Source organism: Paramacrobiotus metropolitanus, unplaced genomic scaffold, assembly GCF_019649055.1.
Source record: "Paramacrobiotus metropolitanus isolate TYO unplaced genomic scaffold, Prichtersi_v1.0 Parri_scaffold0000271, whole genome shotgun sequence".
NCBI lineage: Eukaryota > Metazoa > Tardigrada > Eutardigrada > Parachela > Macrobiotidae > Paramacrobiotus > Paramacrobiotus metropolitanus.
The window spans coordinates 65,503-79,481 of NW_026570491.1; the positions used below are offsets into that span (position 1 = coordinate 65,503).

Sequence of the window (13,979 nt, forward strand, 5' to 3'; positions counted from 1 at the left end):
ACGTGTTTGACTATTCGTGCTAGCCCAATGCGTGCGCCTGTGCTGCATCATTACTAGGCATTTTATTTCCCGAAACAGTTATGGCAGGACAGTAAAAATCATTAGTTATTATTCGTATTTATATTATGATGTATAAGTACAATGACGCAGTGAAGGAACAGTAACACAAACCGACTCAAAACGAAACACTAAGTAACTAGCAGATCAAAAACAAACCATCGAGCTGATGCTGCTTCTCGACCGTTCCTAATACACAAGCAGCATTACCACGCTGAATTTCAATGCTCAACCGTTGCAACAGAAAATGCTTAGCAAGCGTTTCTCCAGTCTGCTCCCTTATGCGTCTGGCCGATCGTTAATAAAATCCATGGTGAGTGGTCCGCAGCTGCCCATTGTTTTTAGCGCAACCGGTTGGAAAATGTACTGATCAAGAAAGTCAGCACACTTGCCGCATTTACGGTGTTCGGCCGCTTCTGCTGCATCACCAGCATTAACTAATTAAAGGTTATGCGATTTATTGTTTTATTAATGTTATTAATATTAATGTAAATGTCGGCGGTTAACCCATTACATGCGAAGAAACGAGCGAGATACGGGCGACTGAGTATCTGCGCCAGCGGTTCAGCATTGAAATTCAACGCGGGAATGCGGCCTCCGTCATGGGAACAGCACCAGCATCGGCTAATTTAGATGAGATGTTCTCTATAATTAGACCGTCTATTTCTGTTGTCGATTGAGGCTGTGGAATAAGTACATCTTTATTATGATAGAACAATTGTGTGAATTTTGTATACCGCCAAGTAAATAAAAGAGTTACATGTTAGGATCGAAATGTAGCATGGGAATTCAAATCTCCCTGTAACTGAGATCTCTTCAGGATGCATCGGTCATTCAGATGATGTTACAGAGTACATCTTTTTCAAAATTCTATAATGATTTTTTGAATTTCATTTTGAAATCTTACAAAACCAACAGAAATTTGTTTCAGTGTAAAAACGGTATTCGTACGTTTTTACGTTCGGTTTTCGAATTCTAGTGTTCCCGTTCTTGCAGATTTTCGCGCACTACAAGCAGAAAAATTGCGCACAAAACGCAGAGCTAAGCCTGCGTTGATAGAGCTGTCGCGGTAGCGTCTTTCCGAGGCGTGGTCAGTGCGTAAGCGGTCGCACTCGCTGCTAGAGATTTGCTAAATCCCGGCCGACGGTGTTCATTCACAAAGGCCACCGTCAGAGTGGTCAGCTGACGGACATCCACAAAAATGACATTGGACGCCGTCCACTCCCGCTGTCGGTAACGCGTGGACTCGCGAGGATCGGCACTTTGGTATTCGTTCAGCGCCTGCAAACGGTAACGCCACTATAAACAGTTAAACACTTGACTGCCTGCTGGCACATAGCTGCAAACATACATGAGGGATTTCCTTCAGAATAACCAAGTACTATTAGTTTCGGTAAATCAGCCAAGAAGCTGGTTAACCAGGTCGGAAAGGGGATTTAGCTACAAGACAGGCGAAATTCGCAGCCACAAGTTTTTAATGCAGATTGCTTGTATACTTCTTCAGCTCTTCAAAGAGGTAATGCCGCTTCTGTTATTGGTACTGTAGAAAATGCTGCTTTGTTTCAGTGAAACTGACTCTTGATATAGTAATCGCACTATTGGATTGCGATGGGTCAAACCGAAAACAAACCTATTATTAGCTGCCTTGTGCACAGAAAGAGGTATGTAATAAATCGGACGTGAAGTAATGTCAGCGTTAATAATACCGGTTTACCTTCAAAATCAATTTAACCTCATCCGAAGCTCCCCGACCGTTCGGTACCCGCGGAATAGATGCCGTGATCCAATCCTGAACGGCCTGTCGATCTAGCGGCCTCGCGAGTACCAGATTTCTTTCGAACATATCCCACAGCTGCTGCTCCAACTGCTGACGCGACTGGACGTTGAGTGAGTGGTGCGACACCAGCGCCTGTAAACCGTTACCAGGGAGGCGGCACTGCTTCCACACCACTCGCTCGCAGGCGCACTGAACGACTACATCGACCGTCTGGCTAATCACCTTCGGGATACGATCCATCCATCCGCCGAATTTGCAGTCGTGGAACACCAGCACCGGCAGGTGTCCCGGTTTGAGGATATGGTGGATCGGTGCGGACAGTTGCCGACCGCGAGCGTCACACAACGACAGCTTACTGAATACCGCCAGTTTGGTGTCGCTATGGAGGCATTTTAGCAGAGTTGCCACTGCCCAGTACAAATCGTTTGCTTCAAATTCCTCACCGCGATATTCCGCGGAATGGCCGGACACGCGCACATCGGGGAAGTAGGCGTTGGTGATGAGAAGAGTGTTCCACAGATGACAGACACGCCGACAACGGAGCCGCCCGATGGAGCCCAGCGACTGGAAGGTTTCCACCAACAATACAGGCGGCAGCCGCAGTTTACTGAGCTCAGTAACCGCCTTCTGCGTGGGTGTGTAGCCAGCCAAATCTGGGTGTGTGACCAGCCAAATCTTTTTCGCTGCTTTATCACAGATGTTTCTCTGCCAAAACCAATAGTATTAGTTGTCACGTCTTGCCATAGGTCTTTATTGTGCCACTCTGGCCGGATAGATTGTAAGGGCGGGACGCTCCGCCCTCCTGAGTAGCTATTCGCTGTTTTTGGGGATTTCCACCCCGCACATTTCTGCGCTGTTTTGACGGATCTGCAGTACAGTTGCACTGGCTGCAGGATCCTTCCTCGTTAGTCTGGTGTTGCTGCGCCACGGTGCGCATTAGATTCGGCAATAAAGCCTCATCCGGGTTCACCGCTGTTCGCTGTCGAGGATACGCGTGGCGCCCATACGGCCCCGCGTTATAAGATACTGCATAATAATATTAATGAAATACTAGTAGTGATTTTATTTCTCAATATGTACAAAGCGAGCTTCGCTCAACAATTATAATCAAATGAAAATTTGTCCCAATTTACATGAGAAGGGACTGTGCACAATGCACACTGTATATACCTACGTAGTATGAAATACTCGCAGTACCACATAAAATGTGTCCTCTACAGGTCAACACAACCATGTGGGTTGCAGCGCGCTAATATGGCGCGTAGCCACTACAGACTGTACACCACATCAGTTTATTCCATTTGGCATTTAGCAGACAAACTGGCCTCGAGGCACTCACAAGTCTGGTTAGAACACTGCTCTTGCCAAACAAAAACAAAAATTATAAAAAATTTTTAGATTTTGAAAACGGATTTATATTCTATATAGATATAGATCCGATATAGATGTTATATAAATATAGCAGCGTGGGTATTTACATGTACAGTGTGCATTTTTTCGGTAATACTATTCTGTAGTCTAACTTGTGAACTAATTGGTAGTTTATCTACGGTACATTTATCTGGCTTAGTTTGTTGGTCGTGTTGGCGTATGATTTTCGGTGTCAGCTCTGCACGAAACCATATAGCTCACGGGCGCCACTTACTTACCATTATCGGGGCTGTCAGAGGTTTACCAAACGGATGCTGCAAATACAATAATTCTTGGTTGTGCACGCTTTTGAACCATGCCCCGAAGAATTTAGCCGCTTCGCGATTGAAGACTCGGCCCAGCATCTGGCACTCGCTAATCAGCCTAAACTCGTGTGTGGCCGGCAGCGGACACGCGCGGTTGACAAATTCACCCTTCTTCACCAGTCGCCTACGCTTCCAGTCATCATCCAGTGGTGGCCGGGTTTGCTCCCGGGGAACCAGCTCGCGGACGGTGCCGTAGGGCCGTTCCACGTCCACCAGTTCAAAATCATCGTAGCGGTAGCCGTCAACGGGGATGACCTTTCCCGGATACCAGATCCAGGCCCCGTCCGGAAGTCGGCGGAGCAGGACTTGCGCGGCTGCCGTCAGGCGCCCCGAATCCCCGTAGCAGTGATACATGTTCCCGTACTCTATTAGCTGCGCGCGCCGTTCGGGGCATTGGAAGTCGATGATCAGTCCCGTCTCCGCCACGTCGATCACCAGGCCGTGTTCCAACTGCCCATCGATCAACACGTCCACGGCGTTCCACGCGTACACGGAATGCACGTCGTCTCCGTAAATAAACATTGCTCCCAGAAATGTTTCCTTGTTTGTGGCAAATTTAGCAACTTACGTATAATATCGCAAATAATAAGTCTAGCGGTAGTCCGGGGTAATGCAGCGACTGTTTTGGGTTCACTTAACGTACGCCATAAGATCACGGGTGACTCCTACGATTTGGGAGGTTTTCTCAATTTTTAAAGTTTATGCTTTAATCAGTGTAAAGCTGCGCACGCGAAATGTTATGCGAACTGGCTGATGCTTAATAAAGAAAGTATATCGCGAGTTTCGCGACTGATACACAAGAAAGTCGAGAGGGTATTCCCGAGAAATATCCAGGCACGATGGTAAATTATTGATCACAGCGTAGGCTACTGGGTGTTGCAGCTTAACTGTAAATCGCATTTGGTGAGTCATGATCAAACTCTTGGCAAACTTGCTGTGATGACATATTATGGATGTGTCGAGTCTGTCGACTGTTGAGTGAGTCAGAGCTATGTATTACTGCACTACTTCTACAACTGACTCAAAGTCTCAAACGTACAGAGTACAATCGATATCGGTACGAGCTATTGCGAACGTGTTTGCGTTCACGCAGCCGATCGTTGCCAGCGGCAGCAATACAGTACACCGCCGCCATGGTGTTTAATTAGATTAGGCAATCAAAACACAATTATGCAATCATCAAAGCTAAGTTATACAAGCATCTGACATCATCGGAATGATGTCATAGCAGGTCTGGCATCCCTGATTTGTTGTTATGCTTTTGAAGAAAAAAGATACCTTAAAAGTGCCGGCCACTATGGCTAGCGCTAGCACTTATTACTTATTAGTTGAGCGTTTACGTATTCGTTAAGCAGTAATTAATTGTATTATTAATCATTTATTACACATTTTTAATTGATGGATCAGCGGTTGTATATGTTTTCGCGCTTTCTCCGGTCACGACTTGCGGCTAAGCATAGTTTGTACGTGCTTTTGTGGTGAATGGGATGAACCTGTCAGCTAATGTTATACCATTTTCTTATTAGACTTTGTTTATTTTTTTCTAGCGACGCTGCCGTCCAGTGATGTGCTCAAGCTTAATCAGGTGTACCGTAGAAGTACGTACAACGCAATCGATATTATAAATGCATGACTTGCAGGTTACACTAGCTTCACTGATCGCAAAAAAGTGATATTTACGCAGAGCTGTAGCGTAACACTTAACAATATTACACTCGTAGTTTACATATTATTATATTACCCATCCGCCAAACCAAGTACTGTAACTTAAGTATCATTTATTTTGCTATGTGCACACCAACGAGCACCACTCAGTAAGTACCTACTACTACCTACGATCAAATGAAGAATTTGTCCCAATTAACATGAGAAGGGACTGTACTGTAACTTGCTTTACGTACTACAACTTCTTAGAAGTTCAGGATGCGGCTTTAGTACACAATACACAGCGCATTATATTGTGCTTTTCGCGTTTAAATGTGTCACTGCGCAGCGGACGACCGGGTGAGCTGGCAGGTGTTTGTGGCGAGGCAGGGTGTATCGGCCACTTTATCTTCCATCCTAGAAGCGGATCATCTCCGGCAAGTTATGCGTCCCGAACTGCCACTGCGCCGCCTGGTTCACCTCCATGTAGCGGCCGCCCTGGCTGAAGTCCGCGCCCGCCATCCGCCTGCATCATTACACACACCGCTACCAGTCTGTTGTCCTTCAACCGGAAGTTTAATACTTACCCGCTGTGGGCCATTTGACGCAGCACCAGCCGCAGATTGTTGGTCACCTCCGGGTTCCTCTGCACGGCGAAGGAGACGGGTTATCGAAGATGTGCTGGATGTCCAGCGTGTGAAAGGCCCTTGCAAGACAGCCACGGTGACCTTTGCGGCCAATAGCGGTTAGCCAGTGAATTTACCTAGGCCGGTGCCGGCGTCTTATGTAATCCGGAGTACCTGGCTGGACGGTTGCCAACCTCCCGGCGGTTGGCCGCGTTGGGGGGGTAGAATGTTGCGTCCTTGGCGGCGTGATAGCCTAACTGTGTCACTGCCCAACTGCACAGTACACGAAACACTGGTTGGAAAGATGGTCAGAACTGGCTTATTGAGAGAAATGAAAGTCGTAATCAGGCTCTGACAAAAACTCTGACTCCCTATACCACGCTCTTTTTGACCGAAAACGCTCATACTACAAAATTCCTAGAGGAATATTAATTTTATATGACTGCACACGTACCTGGAAGAACTTCCACAGCAGCTGCTGGCGCGTGTCGTAACTGGTTATGTAGAAGCGCTGCATGATGCGCAGCCCTAGTGCGTAGCCGGGTTGGGTGCACACCTGGCCGGAGCCGGTGCTTGTCAGGAAAACTGCCGGGCGATCAAATAACACACCAATTCTAACGTCAGCGGCTGATTTTGGTCGAAGGGATTGGGAAAGGTCACTGCCGGCAATGTAACTCTCAACGCTGGCACTCATTGCTTTCCGATTTTCACAATACTGGGGTGATTATTTACACTGCAAACATGAAAGAGACGTCTTCCCGGAGGTATCCCGTCCGGACACTGATGGCGTTGGAGGGATCCCGGGTTTCTCGTTGCCGTGCATGGACCGCCAGATCCCGGATGTGGTCGTGATCTGCTATCAGACCGAACTTTTATTCCACACTAACAGCTGTACTTCCGAGTCCCTGGCCAGCAACTGTGCGGTTTTCACACAGTTGCACAAACTTATATACCACATACGCATACTGGTGTGACAAGCCCATATTCGCATAAGTATTCTGAACAGCCGAAAAGCTATTTATATATATATAAGAACACGTGCACCAACCTGACCACTGCACACCTCAAACGTCTGCTCCTGCAGGCCAGATGAGACCTGCCTTCCTCACCTTTCCACTTGATCATCGGTCAGAAACACTCATGCATATAAATGCATAACACCATAAAGACATAAATGCCCCGTATAAATATGATCATAAAATATATATATATATATAATACATCTATATATCTATATATATGTATATAAATGCCCCGTATAAATATGATCATAATATATATATATATATATATATATATATATATATATATTGCATATATATAGCAGAAAGTATCCAGCGCAGGTCTGCGCTCGCAGCGGCTACCACTACACTTCGCGTCCAGCAAAAAGGCAAATTTGCTCCACTGAATATTTAAGGTATTTCTATATTATGCAAATATAGAGAAAAGCAAATATCTAGTGATTTTTATCGATAGTTTATAATTTAAAATTCAATGGAAACGGACGTTTTACGTCCGTTTCCATGGAATTTAAAATCCTTAATCTGCCCAGTTCGCTGAAATTCTCAGCACCACGCAGAAATATATTATTTTTTTCGATGACCGATACCTTATTGTTTAGTATAGTTGAGACGCTGGGAGAATTTTGTTTAACTGATAGCTGATAGTAGCTAGTAGGTCTAGCCCATAGTTTGCCAGATGGTAAGTAACCGGAAATTAGCGCAGTTTTGTATTTCGTTTCGCACAGGTATGGTCGCACAGGTATCGTTAAATCAGCAGCCACTGCGCAAATTTAGCAATGCAAAGTAAAGGTTGCGAAAGACACTCGCTAGTCAAGATAGCTGCATGTTTCCATGTCATCGCAGCCAGTTTGTAAGCGCAATCTTATCGTAGAGCGTCTAAAGACAGTTTATTAATTTGTGACTTCATACGCACGTACGCAGCTGGTGTAATTACGCGTATTTGCACCGAGCGCGAACCGCGAGGTGCTGCAATTAAGCCTTCGTCAAGAGCCTAAAATTTGTCTTACGCCACGAAGATCGTACGTCACGCTTTTCCCATTCCACAATCCCAGTACCATTTCGCAGTGGTATGGGCCCTCGCGCTCGTGCATTAATGTGGTTCGCAACCACCGCTAGTTATTTTATATGATTCACGCTTGACAGAATATAAGACATGGTGGTCGATATAAATTGAACGTATTGTCACGTACTGATATTTACTGCACAGTGCACACTCAGCACTGCACAGCACACACTGACCGCACACAGCGTACCGCAGTTTCAACTATAATAATATTATCAATTTCAGGGAACTACCCGTGTGGTGCTTCGTATAAGTTCGTATTATATCTATAGTACTATATTATTACGGTCATTCCGTTCGCGAGAACGAAAGTCATTTCCAGCAAAATATCAAAAAATGGAAGGCAAGCGCCACCCCACACGTGTACATCCGGCTAACCAGCATCGGCTGTATGCTTGTTAGGTGATTCTCAGTTCTGGTAATCGCAATCAGAGCTGACTCGTGAACTTGCACCTGTAGTACTGAGTACTTATTGCACCTGTACTTGTACCTGCGAGAGTGACCTGAAATAAGATCGGGCTTAAACCATTTAGTTGTTGCGGGATACGAGTGACTGTCAAAACACAATGAAAGCAATGCAAGCAAAACTTCAGGATTTTATGAACGCTCTGCAGATATACTGAACTGTAGTGTACTCAAACCACATTCCTTAAAGTTTTGAACGACCGTGCTTTACCGCAACAGCATATTCCATCGGTGGGTTGTTAATAACAACTTATTTCTAACAACGCACCGATGGAATACGTTGTTGTGGTGAATTACGAGCAGCTGCCTTACAGTACGAAGCAATTTGCACATTCCTTAAGGTTATTACGCACAGTTAGTTAAAGTGGGTAAACCTTTAAAGGTCATTGTTGAATCCCATTCTTAGGATAACAATTTATCACACTTTCTCGCACATGGCCTGATGCTTCTGCAAGAGAGATTTTGTTCGGGCCAACGGGTGTCGGTCTGCGTTAGAACTCCGAATGACTGATAGGAAATCGTCAGTGCAAACGCACTGACGAACGTTAGTGCAAAGTGAAACGCACCGGCAAACGTCGCCAGCACCGGTCGTCAGCACGTCGTCGCACCGGTCGTCAGTGCAAACGCACTGGCAAACGTTAGTGCAAAGTGAAACGCACCGTTAGTGAAATTGTTCTTCCCTTCATCCGTTGGTACAATATTTGTCTGTTGATGAGCGAATACAAAATAATCTAACAGCCACAAGAAAAACATTACATTCGAATTTAACAAACAGCGGAAACAGGCGGCCGAATTACTGAGAACATTTGATCTAAATTGGCCGAGGCTGGTGCCTAGGGGTGGCAAAATTTTTTTAGTCAACTAATTAGTCGTTAACCGTCACTAAAATTTGCGAAACTAAAGGTTTTAGTTTAGTAAATTTTGGAGACTAAAAACTTTAGTGAAGTCGGTTTTAGTCACTAAAAGTTTTGGTGAAGCGACGGTTAACCGATTTCCATAAATTGGCTCGTCAGGAGCTCGAAAGTGCAAAAAGGAGAGAATTTTAATGCGCAGACCATCGGAAGCTGAGCCCAACCGGTCCACAAGTCGCTAATTTCAGCCTGACTGGGCCAAAACAGCGTGCAATTATCATTTTTCCGAACGGATTTCCAATGCAGTATCTTTATTCTGTATAAAACTAGTGCGATTCCTCATGAAACTTTCTACCAAATACTGATTTTTGAAGAAAATAAATATTTATATTTAGTCAAAGTTAACAACGGTTAACGACTAAAACTTTTAGTTAAGTAAATTTTAGTCACTTGGACTTTTAGTGAAGTGAATTTTGGTGACTAAAAGCTTTGACGAAGTTTTAGTGAAGTGAAGTGAAGTCTAGTGAAGTCTTGCCATCCCTAGTGGTGCCGTTCCCAGGATGGATGCCGCGTTTCCCCGTTGGACTTCGATGCTGAACCTCTGGCGCAGGTATTCCGTTGCATATTTGTCTGTGTAACTAAGTCTCGGATAACAAAACATCTAGAACTGCATTTATCACAAATTCAGCAGCGAGAACAGTTTGGCTACCCACTGGGTTTGACACCAGCGAGTTCTACAGAAAATTGAAACCTTTCACAAAATGCCGTAACTGATAATTTGCTATTAATTGTTTAATGTGCGTCAACACCTGTCGAAATGGTTGTATGTTTTAATTGGCTTATGAATTTGGCATAATGATGTTCAATGCTATTTAAATTCACTTATTTTATTCAGTATTTTGTGGATCTGGTCTTGTAAACAGAATCTTGTTCATGCTGTACAGGGCTTCGAAGTAAAAGTTTTTGAGCAAGGGAAATACCGCGCATTCATAGATTCACTTTTCAGTTTTATTTTGAAATTCTTAATATACCTCCAGATAAATTCATTTTGATTTTGCAAGTAAGCAGTTTATTCACATGAACGTTGGGCGAAGCACGAAATTTGGCAACAAACCCGGTTGTTTTACTATCGCAACTGGCTCGCTAGACTATTGTTTACAAGTGACAAACTGTATTAACAGTATCTGTGTTCAAAAGTAGGTATTGTAAACTCATAAAGCGGAAAAGTAGGTGTTGTAAATAATGCTTGATCGAGGGTTAAGTTTACTGACCTGCGCGATCAGAGCCAACCACTTTGGATCGAGACCATCTATGTACAGCGTACATTCCGGTCTACAAATATTCACTGCAGCTGAAACCACTCACATGTTGCGGCGATATGTGGGAAATGTTGTTTACAAATAAACAATGTTTTGCGCTGCCGGCTCAAAGATCAAAATGTGAACTTATAAATATGCAAACCCAGAAAATTCGTATACTAACGCCGCGTCTGCGTGGAATCTTCCACATTGCTACGCCTACAACCTACGGTTAGGCTGAACTGCAATTTATCTGTTGTGATTGATTCCGTTTTTATTACAAAGATTGGTTAAAGTGACTGGCTTGCGCTGACAGTTTGAGTGACAAACACACAACAACGTTTAAAATGGCTTGTATTGTTCGAAACTCACTTAACCTTTTGGTTTTGCTTTGTCGTTTGCATTTGAGTGCAGGAATTGTCACAACCAGAGACGCGGTCCCCCATGACTATCATTATTTGGCATCCGTTCAGGGAGTTAAAACGGGACAAAACGCTCCGAGTCACATGGGCGCCGGACTGATCGTAAGTGATCACACTTATGACTTATCACAGATTGCAAAGGCATTTACAATTGTATCGTGTTTTTACCGATTCCGATCCTACGATTACAGTTTAAGACTAGTTCAGCTAAGAAATTGGTGGACTGATAATAAATGCAGGAACTACTGAACTTTCTTTTATTTTCAGTAAGATCCAGCATTAACGTACAAAATTTCTACTCATTATTTTGATTGGGGTCATGCATACATATATCAAGACTCAAGAGCAGATAAACCGGTTAACGGGACTTCAGTGTCTCTTCTGGTCAGCGCATGAAAGGTTGTTCCGGGTGCAATCCCGTTAACGGTGTACGTATTGGTTCAGCATTGTTGTAATTTTACTGCTGCTTTCATTTAATAGAAAGTTTTATTTCTTCTCTTTCAAATTCTCATAGTACTCCAGCTATACTGCTCTCACAAAATCAATGGCTGCATACGTGTTATGTTAAATCAGCCAGGTGAAAAATGCCACGCAAATGCCGTAAATGGCTAATTGCACTGATCATGATAAAAAGCAATTCCATATTAAACAAATTCGCTCGTCTGTATTTCACAATTTCGGTTTTTGTTTGCTTAGGTGGATGAAAGAACGATTCTGACGTCCGGTCACGTGTGCTTTGCCTTCAAAAGGAGTATGTACACTGGCACTTCCGTTTCGCTTGGCCGGCATAACCTCGCCATGAATGAGCCAACTGCCGTCAACATACCTTTTAGCGACTATCACTGCCACCCCGAAATGAATTTATGGTGGGAGCGCAATGATCTCTGCCTGATCTTTTTAAAAGACGTAAGTAACTTCCGATGACTTTAGCACTGAAGCATTGAATAAGTCAGCATATCTGTGCTTCTCAAACTAAACGTTTTCGGACACTCGCGTTTTGAGCTTTTGTGCTACCCGCATTAAAGTGCGGGCTTTCGCATTATTCGCATGTACGGTACCTAAGATTTAGCTGATTTGACTGCTACAACCTTTTAATTTTCCAGTTGGATCTATATTTGGCCAATTTGCGGCTATCATGCGTAATTAATAGAAGCTGAGATCCGGCTCGCTAATAATGCCCAGAAGAAGATGGGCAAAGGCATGGCCGTACTCACTTTTATTATAAAAGTTTTTGAAAGTGTTCACGCAGTCCCGGGTAGTTAGTTGAATAATTTTTCTATAGTTTTCTTTGGACTGGTTCGGTCTGCAGTAGCCGCACAGTCTACGTCAAAATTAATTTCTTAAAATTTCATCGGGGCAGGAAATTTAATTTCGAAGTTCTGAGGTTTACTTACACGTTTTCATGATTTCTTAGGTTTAACGTGCTTGATAACCGAAGCCGGAATTGACAGGCTGCCTCGAAAATGACATCGATCTGAACTTGTTTTGATGTTTGTAGGTCTGTCACTGTCTCATAACGTACTAAATGTGACGCTACTTTTTTGTTAGTATTCGCGCGCAGCCCTGCATAAAGGTTTGATTTAATTTAATTCGCATCAGAGCAGGTACCCTTTTCCAGCTAGGGTGACAGTCTTGCATGTGGGTTTTCAACCTGGTTGGAATTGCACCATGCATACATTAGCTATGCATGCCACAGCTGAAGCTTTACTGGTGGTTTCTTGTTCTTCGTATCTTGTGTTTTACATGTATTTTCGTGGATTTTTCTAACCGTTTCACTCAATACCGACAACCTTCCCGGCTAATACATAATCAAAATTATTAGCGATATGCAATTTCTCTTTGCTTTAATAATATGAAATTTTGCAGCTTCTTATGCGCATTAATAACACACCTCTCATACTTAAAGCTCGAAGCGAAAAAACGAAAATGTGCTTGGTAATGCAGTAGCGCGCGCAATGGCAATGTGAGGACGAGTGGCTCCTCCGTACATTCGCGCTCGCGCGGATGTACGGCTGTTTTGCTGTCTTTTGTCGGTGTTTTTCTCCATCTACCAGATCCTCAATCTGGTGGATTCTTCGGTAGCTAGATTTCGTCGTCTGAGTTGTTTGCTTTTTCTTCCTGCCCGGCAGCATTCTGCTATGGTGGCCTTTGATGGGTTGTATGTGGGAGAGATAAAGGTGTGCAGTGTGTGGGCGTTCAGTTTCCGTTTCTGCTCGCGCAGGGGTGAGCTAGCCGCTCATTACCTGTTTCAGCAAAGATAAGTTTATGGTTGTGAAACGTGATCTGCACAGTCACCCCAATCAAGTGATATACATATCTTGCAGATGTAACTGCATTAAAGCTGGCAGGGTTTAACCTTTGAAGTATCTGGCACGTCCAAATACTTTGTATGGTAGCTCATGGTAGCCGGTAGGCACAGTGGCATGGGCTTCTTTCATCAGTGCTGGTTGCTCACATCAGTGCTCAAGGAAATGTGTTTTTTACTTGTACGTTTTTAAATGCAGACCATAATTATGATCGTTTAATTGAAATTATCATCGGGTGTACAGTGTACTTGGTGTTATGGAGTGAAGATGTATTATGCATCCTAACAGCGCTTTGTACCAGGCACTTGCCGTTTGAGTTGCGTTTTGGCTTTATTTGCCAAGCATTCAGAATTTCAGATGTGTCAAACATCTTGCAATTGGAACACCGATATCATATTCACCATAAATATGTGTTACAATATGCCAACCGCGACTTGGATATCTGTTTTACAGTTTTGGTGTGTACTGAATTCACCGCCTCCAGCGGCTAATTTAAAAAACGGCACACACAGGCAAAGGTGTTTTCCTAAGCCTTTTTTTGTTGCCAGCTCTTTTCTGACTTCCGACGATCTTTATTTCAGAGAATTCCAGAATATACGCCAGAAATTCAGCCAGCTAAATTTGCCCTCACTTCCGACACATTTTGGGGGAAATGCTATTACGCAGGATGGGGTCGCACAGATCCATCACCTCTCTCAGAGCAAACCTACTA

General features: G+C 44.0%; 2 protein-coding genes and 1 long non-coding RNA gene across 3 annotated transcripts; 2 read left to right on the forward strand and 1 right to left on the reverse strand.

Moving 5' to 3' along the window:
* Nucleotides 1–887: 887 nt before the first annotated feature.
* LOC129601737 (uncharacterized) lies at nt 888–4,410 on the reverse strand. Its single transcript, XM_055500609.1, has 3 exons — nt 3,484–4,410; nt 1,772–2,539; nt 888–1,338 (listed from the first exon to the last, which is right to left on the reverse strand). Exons 1-3 carry the CDS (start codon nt 4,090–4,092, stop codon nt 1,099–1,101), a joined length of 1,617 nt encoding a protein of 538 aa, XP_055356584.1. The 5' UTR covers nt 4,093–4,410; the 3' UTR covers nt 888–1,098.
* A 488-nt stretch (nt 4,411–4,898) lies between these two features.
* On the forward strand, nt 4,899–5,756 carry LOC129601748 (uncharacterized). The gene is made up of 3 exons (XR_008692278.1): nt 4,899–5,033; nt 5,118–5,168; nt 5,564–5,756. It is a non-coding gene; the product is annotated as an uncharacterized LOC129601748 (long non-coding RNA).
* Nucleotides 5,757–10,782: 5,026 nt separating this feature from the next.
* Nucleotides 10,783–12,857, forward strand: LOC129601747 (chymotrypsin-like elastase family member 2A). The gene is made up of 3 exons (XM_055500621.1): nt 10,783–11,063; nt 11,658–11,867; nt 12,376–12,857. Exons 1-3 carry the CDS (start codon nt 10,887–10,889, stop codon nt 12,379–12,381), a joined length of 393 nt encoding a protein of 130 aa, XP_055356596.1. The 5' UTR covers nt 10,783–10,886; the 3' UTR covers nt 12,382–12,857.
* The last annotated feature ends 1,122 nt before the right edge of the window (nt 12,858–13,979 follow it).